The sequence below is a fragment of the Chelonoidis abingdonii genome, chromosome 6 (assembly GCF_003597395.2).
Source record: "Chelonoidis abingdonii isolate Lonesome George chromosome 6, CheloAbing_2.0, whole genome shotgun sequence".
NCBI classification, from domain to species: domain Eukaryota; kingdom Metazoa; phylum Chordata; order Testudines; family Testudinidae; genus Chelonoidis; species Chelonoidis abingdonii.
The window spans coordinates 53688713-53702039 of NC_133774.1; the positions used below are offsets into that span (position 1 = coordinate 53688713).

The window sequence follows — 13327 nt, forward strand, 5'->3', positions numbered from 1 at the left end:
CCTGTATGCTCTCCAAAGTCCCCATCCTGTGTTTAGAGGGAGTCCCGAGGCTATTGAGACCCGTTCCTCTGTCTGTGCATTTCCCTTTGTGCCTTGTTGAGTACAGGGTAATTCCTTTCCTGTGCTTCGAAAGGCTCACCTCGTTTTCCTTCTCTTTCTCCTTTGTATTCTTCTCCCCATCCAGATTGTCTCCCCCATATTCACCACAATATTTCTCTCCCCCTTCGTTTTTTTCTCTGCGCTAGGGTATTCCTTAACCTACCCTAGGTGTTTACTAAAACACATAATTCTATTTAAAATGTTAATTAGAACTTCAGGATCTTTACATGCATTGTACTTATTGCTGTTTTGCATCTTTGATCGAATAAAGTGAGAAATTTAGGAATCACTGACATGTTAATCATACATATTTTTCCTTTGCTCTCCTCTTCTCACGTCTAGGAAACATAGACAGGTTTGGTCCATTCACACTGGAAATAATGTGGTTTGAATTATATAAATACATTTGTTGTGGAGAGAGTGGGAGTTTAGTGATTTAGGGCTAGATCTTGCTAGCTGTTGAGCACCTCCTCTGAGAAGGTATGGCTGTCAGCCCACATTTACTGCCCAGACATATGATACATAATTATTTATTATTTATTTATTTTATCATTAAATATTTGTATATAGCACCATCGGGGCCCATGATGTCTTATAGAAAGCATAAAAACACAGAGCCAGATTTTGTGCTACAAGAGGTTATAAACTGGCCAGGTCTCCCCATCTGGCATCTGCTAAACCTCCTTAAAACCTATCCTATAGGTGGGTGAGGAGAGGGTGTGGTTGAATCATGTTGTGTTCTGGCAATCTGCAACTGGTAGATGGCACTTGCCTGCTATAACCAGCCAGTGTTAATTAAAGTACATTGAGGAATGCTTTAATCTCTGCTGGGGCTGACACAAAATCTGCTCCCTTGCAGTATCCCTCGTCTATTACGTCCAGCAGAGAATCTATCCCACAGTCTGTTCCCAATGAATTTATATCAGTTTGAAGACAGACTTTATTTTCTAATTTGAGTTACCATTGTAATATTTAGCTTTTTTATAACTTTGTTCAAACAATGTTGCTTTAGGGCAAAATACTGGTCCTAGATTTATAGGTTTCAAGGTCAAAAGGGAACATTGTGATCATCCAGTCTGAGCTCCAGAATAACAGGCTATAGAACTTTCCCAAAATAATTCCTAGAGCAGATCTTTTAGAAAGACATCCAGTCTTGATTTTAAAATTGTCTGTGATGGAAAATCCACCATAAACCTTTGTAAATTGTTCCAGTGCTTAATTATCCTCACTGTCAAAAATGTAGGCCTTATTTCCCGTCTGAATTTGTCTACCCTCAACTTCCAACCATTTGATTGTGGTATACCTTTCTCTGCTTAACTGAAGAGCCCATTATAAAATATTTGTATATCTTATAGACTGTAACCAAGTCACCTTTTAACCTTCTCTTTGTTAAACTAAATAGATAGACTCAAAGAGCTCAATCACTATAAGACGCGTTTTCTAATTGTTTAGTCAGTCTCATGGCTCTTCTCTGAATTCTCTCCAATTTATCAACATCTTTCTTGAATTATGGGCACCAGAACTGGACACAGTATTCCAGCAGCGGTCACATTCATGCCAAATATAGAGGTAAAGGAACGTTCTACTCCTATTCAAGATTCCCCAGTTTATGCATCCCAAGATCACATTAGCTCTTTTGGCCATAGTGGCACACTGGGCTGTTATGTCCTGTTGAAACCTACAGCAGTTTTACCTTTGACTTCCGTGGGACCAGGATTTGACCCCTGGGGCCTAGTCATGCAGTGTATTGTCCTGAGAAGTGCTAAGAATGCTCAACTACTCGTGGTGTAAATGAGGGTTCAGAGCACTCACATCTCACAGAAAGTGCTCAGCATTTTATAGGGCTGGGCCCTTTCTTTGGGAAACCCTCCCATTAAGTGTTGAGGGCCTGCCTCTAGAATTTATATGGTAGTTTGATCTTACTAGAACTACTCATATTTGTAAAGTTGTGCCTAGGTGGAAACATGTGCAGGATTGGAATCATATGAGAAGACACAGTTGCTTCCGTAAAGACCTTACAATCAAAGAAATAAATCTTTATTTTAGTTTATGAAACAAAAATATGTATTTAAAATTGTTGATGTACTGGTTATTTTACTGTTGGATTGCGTGTAAAATCAGCACAAATTATTTTTAGTTTTTACTGCAGCTGCCAATACTAACATTCCATTTTCTGTGCAGATGTCACTTAACTTGCATACTGAAGATGACTTCTGTCTGGAAGAAAATAGATTCAAGCAGTGTTGTGCAGAGTTCATTAAACATTCACAGCAAATAGGAGATGGTTGGGAGTGGAAAAGTATAAAGGTATGGGCAGTAATTTGATATTTAATAAAAACTTATTGTTGCAAGGTTTTCCCTCATGTCCTACAGGCTGGTAAGCCAACCAAACCCCAAATGTGGTGCCCCATTATGCGAAGCATTGTGAAAACACATAATGAGAGACTTTTCTCACCTTGGAGAATTTATGACCTAAATAAACAAGACAAACACAGGGCAGGAGGATAAAGAGAGGCACCAAGAGGTGAAGTGACTTCCCCAAAATCACACAGCAGGTTACTGGGACACTGGGATTAGAACTGAGGTCTCCTGACTCCTAGACTCATTCAACCATGATGCCTCTCCCGTCCAGTTTCTTTTTCTGCCCTCACACATTTTCCTTGTCTGAAAACTTCTCACCTACTTTTAACTTAGTTGAAGACAATATCAAAATGAGCCATTCAGATGTAATTTGCCATTTTCATTTATAAATCTTTTCCATTCATCATTGAACGTGTTGGGCCAGATTCTCTTCTCTGGTATGAAAATTTTGTGCCACACTCCTGGATACAGAACCTAAACCTGGGGTAGTTAGGCATGAGTGGATCACTCAAGGGTAACAAGATACATTTTGTTGGGTACTGCAAGCATAGCAACTTCTAATCCACTTTCTTCCCAGTTTCTCTGTGCCGAGGCTGCCTTATTTATCCCCCTCACCCCCCCCGAATGCTATAAAAACTCCATGGCCCACCTGTGCCAGAACCAGTGTTAGGGGTAGCTAGCAGGGGAGGGGCCCCATGAAGCTAAGTTGCTCAGGCTTCAGCTTCAGCCCTGGATGGCAGGGCTCACTGTCCATGGCCTCAGCCTTGCGCTTTGGGGCTTCAGTTTTCCGCCTTGGGCCCTGGTGAGTTTAATGCCAGCCTTGCTTGAAGGATCCCCTGAAACCTGCTCGCAGCATCTCAGAGGTTCCCAAACTCCTGGTTGAGAACTGTTGCGGTAGAACGTCTCCCAGGCTGCTCTAGCCAGACACATCAGAGAGCTTGGCCTTTTACACAGAATTAGAAAATTCAAAGATGGCTGTAGCTGAGAAACTAGACGGTAATTCTATTTAGTGACTTAGTACCTCTTCATCCTTTTCTAAAACTTTGGGGAAAATCATATGCAATGTTTAAAGCCATCTTTATAATATTTTAAAATATATTGAAGGCTTGTCGATCTGTGACAATACTTTCCCTATACACTAGAATTTGTAAACTAGAATTTAAGACTCTCACTGCAAAACAGGCAGGAGGACTCTGGTAAAAGAAGAATATGGCTTCAGCCAGAAATTGCAACTTCTCTTTAAATCACATTTTTTTAAAAGAGTGAAAATATTAGCAAAAGAGTTACAATGCACCCTTTCATATAGGCAGCCATTTGAAACCTTAGATTTCAGTCCAAGGATATGTGTCTGAGGAGTTTATTCAGAACAGAAAGATGCTCTGAGCCTCTACCAGGAATTCAATACTTGGGTCAAAGTTTGAACTTTCTGTGAAATAGAAGCTTGGCTGAAAATAGTGAAATGAAACAGATTTTTTGTTCTCACATATAAAAAATGGTGAGATTTTTTTTTTTAATGGGCCAAGTTGGCGACTCTCTGATTCCAGATTGTAATAAAAACTTGGCCATGGAGAACATCCATTTATTCAGTGATAATCAAGGGAGGAAATTTCCCTTGAAAGAGATGAGTGTCTTAAAGCAGAATGGGTAATAGACAGGTTTTTTGTTCCCTTTCCCCTCCCTTCCCCCAATACATATATGTGTCAGGAACAGTTTGGTGTACTCTTAATGTTGCTGATGTCATTTACTTGGAGCCCATTTCTGCATTCCATACTCATATGAATAGTCTCTTTGATGTCAGCGAGACTACTCATGCAAGGCAGGGTAGTAGAACTGTTCATGAATTCAGTAGAAATTAAATTTAAATGATAAATCATCCAACTTTGTGAATTAGGCTATCATGTCATAAACTCACCGGGTCTAAGCAAACCCCTGTACGTATAGATGTGGAGGATGAGGTCCATATTATGTTATAACCCTCTCTTGTGAAGGGAGAACTACAACGTGCAGTGTAGGAGTGCATCACTTATAGACTTGATGAAGCTGAATTTGGGTAGTAATACTGAATATTGCACAAATTAGGCAGTTACAGCTACTCTGCCAAAGCCATGTATGCATTTGCTTTCCTTATCATTTTTATTTCATAGGTAAATAGGTTAATCTCATCCCCATGTAGTCATGAGTAACCATGTCAAAGGCTATTGTGACTCAAATACATTATGATCTACACGTATTTATAAGCCAATTTAAGTATAAGCGAACTATCTTCCCTTATTTTAAGGAGAAAAGTCCCTACAGCTGTATTAATTCATTTATACATAAATATGTGTTGTACTAGAGAGGCTCTGTAACGTGGGAGATGCTTATCTTTCTTGGGTCCCCTATGCCTAGTGATGGCAAGAGGTGCCTTCCTACCACCTTGCTGGTATAAAATATGGAGATTACTAACTCCACAGGTTCCTGGCTTTCACAGATATATCTTGCAGGGAAATTACAGGCTGTAGAGTTTGGAAGCATGCAGAGAGGTTGGGCTCCTTCTTCAGCCATCAGGAAAAGCTGGTTCAGGGAAGTATATACTACATGCCCACCCCTGCTCCATCAGAGCTCGTTGTACCCCCCTCCCTCGGGCAATTCAACCCTGTGGAGAGCAGGTGATGTTTCTTCCACTCCTCTTCTCCAAAGATTTTCTGCCCATGTAGGCAGGTTTAATTGCCTGGTGCAGCTCTCGAGGAGGTCCACAAATAGAAAATTCTCCACAAAGTCCCTTAAGTGGGCTCTCTGGCTATTCAGGTCAGGCCTATTTTTTCAGTCATTTCTGTCCAATTTTTGGATTGCCCTTATGGCACTTCAAAACTGAGGGTACAGCTCTTTCTGCCATCAGGGACATCCCATGTATAAGCACACTGTCAGTGAATTTGGTCCACTGAGATTTAGGGGAAAGACAAATATAGCATGTCAGCAAGAGAAGCAAAGAGCAAGGCAATTTTTCAAAATATCCTTGTTAAAAGTTTACTAACAAAATATATATATAACCAACATTATCATCTTGTTTCAGGTATGAAACTTGATAAGAACAAAGCACACAAATAGCCCATAACAGATGCTGCAGTTAAATATATTTTGTAATATCATAGAAAAGAAAAGAGAGAATGAATGTGTCAGAACGGAACACATGTTGATTTAAAGATCAGAATAAACTAACTAAACTGTGTCAGAAATGGTAGATTAACCAAAGAGTTAAATTATAGTTAAATTTGCAGCCCTGTCAAGCAATTTAAAGCTACATTAATGAGTTTTGTTCAGAGACTGTTTTGAATGGAATCCTTTTACATCAGATGTTACACATATGCTTTCTGTTTGTCTAAAATAAAATGTAATGAAACAGCTAATAAAACCCCAATTTATTTATTTTCTTTGAGAAATAAGTCCTTAGCATGCAGATACTATTGATTGTCCTCCATGCATTTTTGCTGCCTTTCAGCGTGTGCATTTTTCAGCAATCCATTATTAACGTATTCTCTCATATCTTATTTCTAATTGACAAACTCATTTTAAAGGATGTATATCAGGGTGTGGAGAAAGCCACCAAAAGTCTTTCTCCACCCTTCTGCAGTTGTGCAAGGACCTTTCACAATGCCTATGGTAAAAAGGGAATGAAGTCTAGGAAGGGTCATCATGGCCATGTCCATCTTCCCTGAGTCTGAGGCCCAGGCTGTTCTGTCTTAAAGGATGGAGCAGATTGCTGTTCTGCATGCCAGAGGTCTGTGCACTTGCAGAAACTGTGATTCTCTGAGGCAAACTCTCCTCTTGAATGCCCCTTATGGAGAAGTGAAGCTCTGCAATGGTCCCTGTGCAAGGCAGTGGTGTAAATGCCCTTATATTGTAAAGTATTTGTATCATGCTTGTATGTGGTTTAAATGAAAAAAGCTGATCTATAAAAATAGATGAAAATTGTTAATCATCCAAACGATAAAAATGAGAGCATGTTTAGGGTTAGTTTGGTCCCCTCACCCCAATTCTGATCTTGTGTGTGTGAGGTTATGCAACCCAAGAGGGAAAAATCCAAATTAACTCTAGGAGTTTTCTGAAATTAGGGAAATTTGTTTTCGTGTGACTAAATGGTTGCAAGTATACAGGCACAAACCCTTACTACAGATATACTGCAGCAGAGCAGAATAGGGCATGAATTGGTGTCACATAACCTGTGAATTTACACAGGTAGGTGGCACCGGTGTGAGCCCTCTCTTACATTGGTTCTGCTTATCTATCCTATAGGTTTACACTGACTCCATCAGGGTTTCTCAGACAGGGGTCACTGCTTGTGTAGGGAAAGCCCCTGGTGGGCCGGACCAGTTTGTTTACCTGCCCTGTCCGCAGGTCCAGCTGATCGCGGCTCCCACTGGCCGCGGATCTCTGCTCTGGGTCAATGGGAGCTGCGATTGGCCGGACCTGCAGACAGGGCAGGTAAACAAACTGGCCCAGCTTGCCAGGGGCTTTACCTACACAAGCGGCGACCCTGGACTACATCAATGTAGCTGCATTTGGCAGAAATCTCAAGTAGAGAGAGATGCTAAATGTCTTGTTTAATTTAACCATCAACCCCTGTTCTGCTATTACTGTTTTTATAGATGTTATCGTAATATTATGAAACTGTCCTTTTTCTAACTGTCTTTTTATATACAAAAGGTTTTAGATCAGATCCAGATTTTAATGAGCATTCAAAGGCTTTACTGGTAGTGGGCTTCAGGCATTCCTCTATGATGCAGTTCTAAGAACGTTAATAGTTAGGTTTTTTTAATGTCATCAGCACTCTAATTCTGAGAAGAGTCTATTTTCATCCAATACATATTAGGCCCACCTAGTGCAAATGGGACAATTTCTCCACCTGGGGTTGAATTGTACGTAGTTCATGCCATTTTGTTGGAATAGTCTTATTATTCTGTTCCTGGGGGAAAAAAAAGTTTGGTGTCAGATACTAAAAATGACTTTGACTATGTTGCTCTTTGTCTGTCTCCTACCAACTATTTCCTGTCTCCTGAGACTTTCCACCTATGCCCTCAGCTGCTCAACTCTCTTCCAGACCTCAGTACAATGTTTTCCAATAGCTTCCTTGTGCCACCCCTCCGGGTACACAGATATCTAGCACTGATGCATTATCTTAGCAGCTGTATAACATTTTATTTTAATTAGTGGGGCAGTTGTCTTCAACTAAAGCTATTAGAATTGCTCTGAACTGGCCATCAGGGGATACTGAAGATTAGAGCAGTTCGGACCGTCTGCCAGCAGTTTCAGAACTTCATTATGCCAAGCATTGGTGCCAGAATTCGGTGTTTTATTTATTCTATAGAATGGTGGTAGCAGTTAGAACTTTGCATATTTAGATGATTACTGAAAATGTTTTTGGTTTGTATTTTCTGAGCACAGGACTTTCCTGATGGTTATATGAGTAAAACACACTTCCAAATGAAAAATGGAAATACCCCATCAATTTTCAAGGACAGCACTAAGGAAAGTGATGAGCAAACATTCACACATGTTGAGGTAAATACAGCTTTCTGTATTGATTTGCCTTAAAACTTGTGTATATAAAATAAATTATGAGCAAAATGTTTTTTCTATTATTGCATTCAGCATTTTGTGAGAATATTCAGGTCTTGAATGATCAGGGAGTTTGAACAATCTTCATGTAAAATCTCATCCTCTTCCTTCCAGTTTATACATGAATTAGGGAGGAAACAGAGAGGCAATAATGTAATTCACTAAAATCTGTAATACATATACACAGTCTCATCATGGAAGGATGGTACTTATTTGTACCATGATCTAACAATATTAAGGAAATATTCACTTTTTAAAGAAACTGAACATCAGGGTTTACTTACCTATGAAATAAATATTAATCGAGGCAAAATATGAGGTCAATTACCTCGAGAGACAGTAAATATTGATATTTACTGAAGTAAGTCAGTATATGAATTGTGAATATTTTTGAATATCAGAGAGAGAGAGAAATGGAAACCACTTCCATTGTGGCATCAATTTTTTATACAGTAAAAGCTGTGTTATCTGGTACTTTACCAACCGCACCCAAACTCCCTCCCTCCATATAACTCTTAGTTAACTGGAATTTTTGACTAACTGGCATGCTCCATTCACCCAACATGCCGGATAACAAAGCTTTTACTAATGTATATATATTGCTTTTTTTTTTAAATTAACTTTTAAAAAGGGAAAGTAAAGTTGGAGGTCCTCGTTTTTCCCCTGAGCTCAGAATGAAATTATTTAAATATGTGATCTGATTTTTGACATTGCTCCAGACTTTAGTTTTATGTACCAATCAGGAGATACACCATAGAAACTTACTGTCTTGTTACATGACTATTTTCAGCCAATCATAAGCCAGGCTTCTTTTTCGAGGAGTGTCCCTTTGGGTACTCCACTTTAAAGTAAATCTGCACCCCTGTACTTGTAATCAGAGATTTTTAGTAGTAGTGCCTAGTTGGGTTGCACATGTGCTGTCCCCATCTCATGCGGCTTCACACAGTTACATAGTGATGTGTGGCCAACCCTCCCTTAGTTCCTTCTCTACTGCCCCTTGCTTGAGATGGAGCGATTGGCAGTGCCTCTGATCTTTATCTTTAGTCAAGCTTTAACTTTAAAGTACTAGTTAATTAATTAGTTAATAGTTAACTGCCCTGTCTCTTCCCAATTTACTTATTTATTTAAAAAGTTTTTTTTTCTTATCTTAGGAATTTAAGTTTCAGTTATTAGGGTTCCCCTTACTGTAGTGTAGTTACCCTCCCTCATGGGAGAAATCCTATTCTCCCCAGATATTAAACGTCACCTCACTTCCCGGTCATCAATCCCAGTTTCTGATGGGCATTCGGAGTGTGTCTGCTGCCTTGGTGAGACACACATTCCACATAAATGGTCCCACTGCCTCAGTCTGAAGGCCTGTGCCAGGAAAGCAAGGGGCCTACAGCTAAAATTCCTCATGATGGGGAAGACTGTGCCCAGCGTCCAATCTGGGATCACGGACCCCTCCTGGGCATTGGTCTGCAACAGCGGCATCTGACAGAGGTTCCCCACCATTCTCTCAGAGGAAGGAGCACTCCGACAAAGAAACTGGTTCTGACCTCCCCTTCTTGGGAACCCTTCAAAAAGAGACATTCCCCGATCCATCAGCCCCCATTGGTACCAACTGCACCAAGACCATCCACCTCTGAAGTAGTGGGACCGTGCAGTATTGTGGTTACCATGTGAGCCAAAGATCCTAAGTGAGTTGGCTCAGAAAAAGGCACAAAAGGGATACCTACCATCCTTGCCGCGGTACCACTGGAGCTGCTCAAACATGCGGCACTGAGCAGTGCAGCAGCGCTAAAGTCTGTGATGCCACCTTCTGCCTCCACAGTGTATAGCACACGATCCTTGGCACTGGCAACCATGGTAAAGGCACTGGTACTACCAACAACACCCTCCTCAGTACTGATGCTTTTGATACCACAGCAATTTGTCTGACATAAAGACCTTTTAGTCTCCTCAGCATTGGAATCTCCACTTCTTGGTATTGACCTTACTCCAGCATGCTCGATACTGTGGCAACTTACCACACTACCCAAATCAGCTCCTCCTTTATCCAGCGACAAGGATGATGATGATGATGGAAAAGGAAATCTACTCCTCCCATCACTCCTTTCCTATCCACACAGCTACCAGACCAGGTCCACTAGAGAAACATGAATACCACCCCAGACCTGAAACTCAAGGATGGTGCATACACCTATGGATGCTGCCACTAATGCCACTCCCATCACAGTGGCCTTACTGAGACCCATGGGCAATGTACCGCCAACACTATCCGAAGCCTCCCAGTCCACACAAGGAGAGGTCATGGCATTTTCCATCACACTCTGAACCTCCAGAAGAGGCAGTCGAGGAACTGGAGGAGATTTCGGCTCAGGAAGTCACCCCAGCTGCCAATTTTTCATTCTCCTGTCCGGATGAAGCTATTATTCTCCCTTCTCCATGATGGGGGATGACTTTAAACAGTTCCAAGAACTATTTTGAAGGATCACAGATTCACTGAAGCTATTGCTGGAAAAAGTTGCAGAGTCACAGCATAAGTTGTGGGACATCCTCCAGACTTCAATCTCTTCCAAGATTGCCCTCCCAATAAACAGGGTGCTCATGGACTCAGCCAAGACTTTCTGGCAGACCCTAGCAACAGTTCCACCCACCTCTAAAAGAGCAAATAATAAAAATACTATGTCCCTTCCAAGGAGATGGAATTTCAATTTTTACATCCTACGCCAAACTCTCTGGTGGTAGAGGCCATGAATGAGCAGAGCAAACAACACCATTCCAGATCCACCCGATATGACAGGAACTTGAAGAGATTGGATCTATTTGGTTGTAAAGTTTACTCTTCAGCAACCCTATAGTTCAGGATTGCAAACTATAAGTATTAATGGCCAAATATAATCACTCCAGTTAGTCAAAAATGTCTGACTTTGTTGAGCACATACCTGAGAACAAAAAGGAACAATTTAAAGCTTTCATATACAAGGGTTAACTCCTAGCTTGCACAGATTTACAAGCTTCACTGGACTCCGCAGATACAACTTAATAACTTAAATTGTTGCTTAATAACGCAACAAGCTTCCTAGCTCCACCTCTCAGGTTTTCCCAAAGAGATACAATTAACTGTTGATGATCTCCCATTTGAAGGCTCTAAGCTGTTTGCAGCCAAAGCAGATGAGTTCCTTCACACACTGAAAAACTCCAGAGTGACTCTGAGATCCTCGGGCATATACACACCTACACAAAAGAAAGAACAAAGTAAGTATTACTTGACACAAAGATCTAGATCCGTGCCCTACACCCAGCCTCAGAGGTAGAGGCAGAGACCTGCAAGGCAGAGCTGCTCCCTTCTCAGCCCTCAACGTCTCAACAGCCTCCCTCTAAACAACAGTTTTGAGGGTTTGATCGAGGACCAGAAACACCTTCCACTTTTTCTGTTGCTGGATCCATTTGACACCATCCATCCCTTCGGAGACCATCTAATTCCTTTCCATCCAGCATGGCAAAACATCACATCAGACAATGGGTATTAGAAATCGAGACTGGCTATTCCATCCAATCTATCTTCATCTCCTCCTCCCCATTCCTCTTCAGGGACCCTTTCTTACGAACACCTACTGTGACAGGAGGTAAACCCGTCTCATATGCCTAGGCACAATAGAACCAGTACGAACACAGCACAGAGGGAAGAGTTTCTACTGCCATTATTTTCTAACCCAGAAAAAATCCCGGAGGATGGAATCCCATTCTCGACTTAAGAAGACTCAACAAATTCAGGAAGACCCAGCGATTCAGGATAGTCATGCTAGCAACAATAATTCCAGCACTAGGCCCTCGACCTCCGGGATGCATATTTCCACATAACGATACATCCCTCACATAGGTGGTTTCTCAGATTTACTCTGGGAACAGATTGTTTCTACTCCAAAGTACTCCCTTTCAGATTATCTATGGCTCCAAGGGGATTTTCAAAAGTTCTTGCGGTGGTGGCAGTTCACCTCTGCAGACAAAGGGTCATAATAGTCCCCTATCTGGATTATAAGTGCTTACTCAAAGCCTCAATTCAAGAAGCGGCCCTAGCAGCTACCGAAAAGACACAGCTACATCTACAAATGAACAACAACAAAAAAAATATCAACATTCACACCTGTGCAGCGACTGGAGTTCATTAGGGCCTACCTTGACCCTCTGGTAAATCTGGGCAGAGAGGCTGTAGCTTCCACTCTAGTTCACCTAACTGCTATAATGCAAGCCAGCCCACAGACATCGGCCAGGACCTATCTCCAATTGTTAGGCTGTATGTCAGAAATGACATTTGTCATCAAACATTCAAAGGCATGGCAACTCTATGGTTCTGAGACAATGAAATGATCTCTTCAGAGGAGGTAAACAGCAGAAGGTCTACTACATGATATTTCAACCTGCGCCAATGGAAGAGATTTCATATATGGTGCCAGAATAGGCAAATAATAGCAACTACCTCTCCTTTATTGGATTACATGTTGGAATTCAAGAAATCTGGTCTCTCAGTGACCTCTGACAGGGCACACCTCACAGCAATCATGGCATTCCACCATGAAGTGGATGAGTTTTTGATCTTTGCACACCCTACCACTAAACACTACCAATAAAAGGGTCTTCGTAGCCTTTATCCTGCAATATGAGCCCCTACTCTATCATGGGATCTGGTGCTGCAGTGCCTTGGTGGGGGAGGCTTTTGAGCGACAAGCGACATGTTCACTTCTCCATCTTTCAATGAAGATGGCCTTTCTGGTTGCTATCAAATCTACTTGATGAGCAGGAGAACTGGAGGCCCTCATGGTACATGCCTCATACACAAAATAGTTCAAAAAGAGAGTTACCCTACAACCACATCCCAAATTTCTATCTAAAACAGTTTCATCATTCCATTTGAATCAACCAATCCATCTCCTATCATTCTTCCGAAACCTAATGGGAACAAATGAGAAGCAATGCTTCATACCCTGGATCTCCAAAGGGCGCTAGCTTTTTACGTTGAAAGGACAAAGTCCTTCAGAAAGTTACCAAAGTTATTTCTGTCCATCAGAGAAGTTATTTCTTCTCCAGAGAAGAAGGAAAGATCTAAGGAAGACGACACACCTTCTTGTCCTTTGTTTGGATATGTTAACTGTCTGTAATGGGCCACTCTCCTACCACTTCAAAAGTTATTTTTCCTCCCTGGTTGTCCTGCTGTTAATTGATCTATCTTGTTAGATTGACCTCACACTTGATAAAGCAACCCCCATCCTTCATGTATTTATACCTACTC

At 41.3% G+C, this 13327-nt stretch overlaps 1 protein-coding gene across 6 annotated transcripts in view; it reads left to right on the forward strand.

The window, feature by feature from the left end:
• The window catches only part of ATG10 (autophagy related 10), a 162626-nt gene that overhangs the window by 29117 nt on the left and 120182 nt on the right, over positions 1-13327 (forward strand). For 5 of the 6 annotated variants that reach the window (XM_032782275.2, XM_032782272.2, XM_032782279.2 and 2 more), the window contains 2 exons: positions 2281-2406; positions 7882-7998. In XM_032782275.2, coding sequence (XP_032638166.1) covers positions 2281-2406; positions 7882-7998 — 243 coding nt within the window. The remainder of the gene's footprint in view (positions 1-2280; positions 2407-7881; positions 7999-13327) is intronic. The other variant, XM_032782274.2, reaches the window with a different exon arrangement.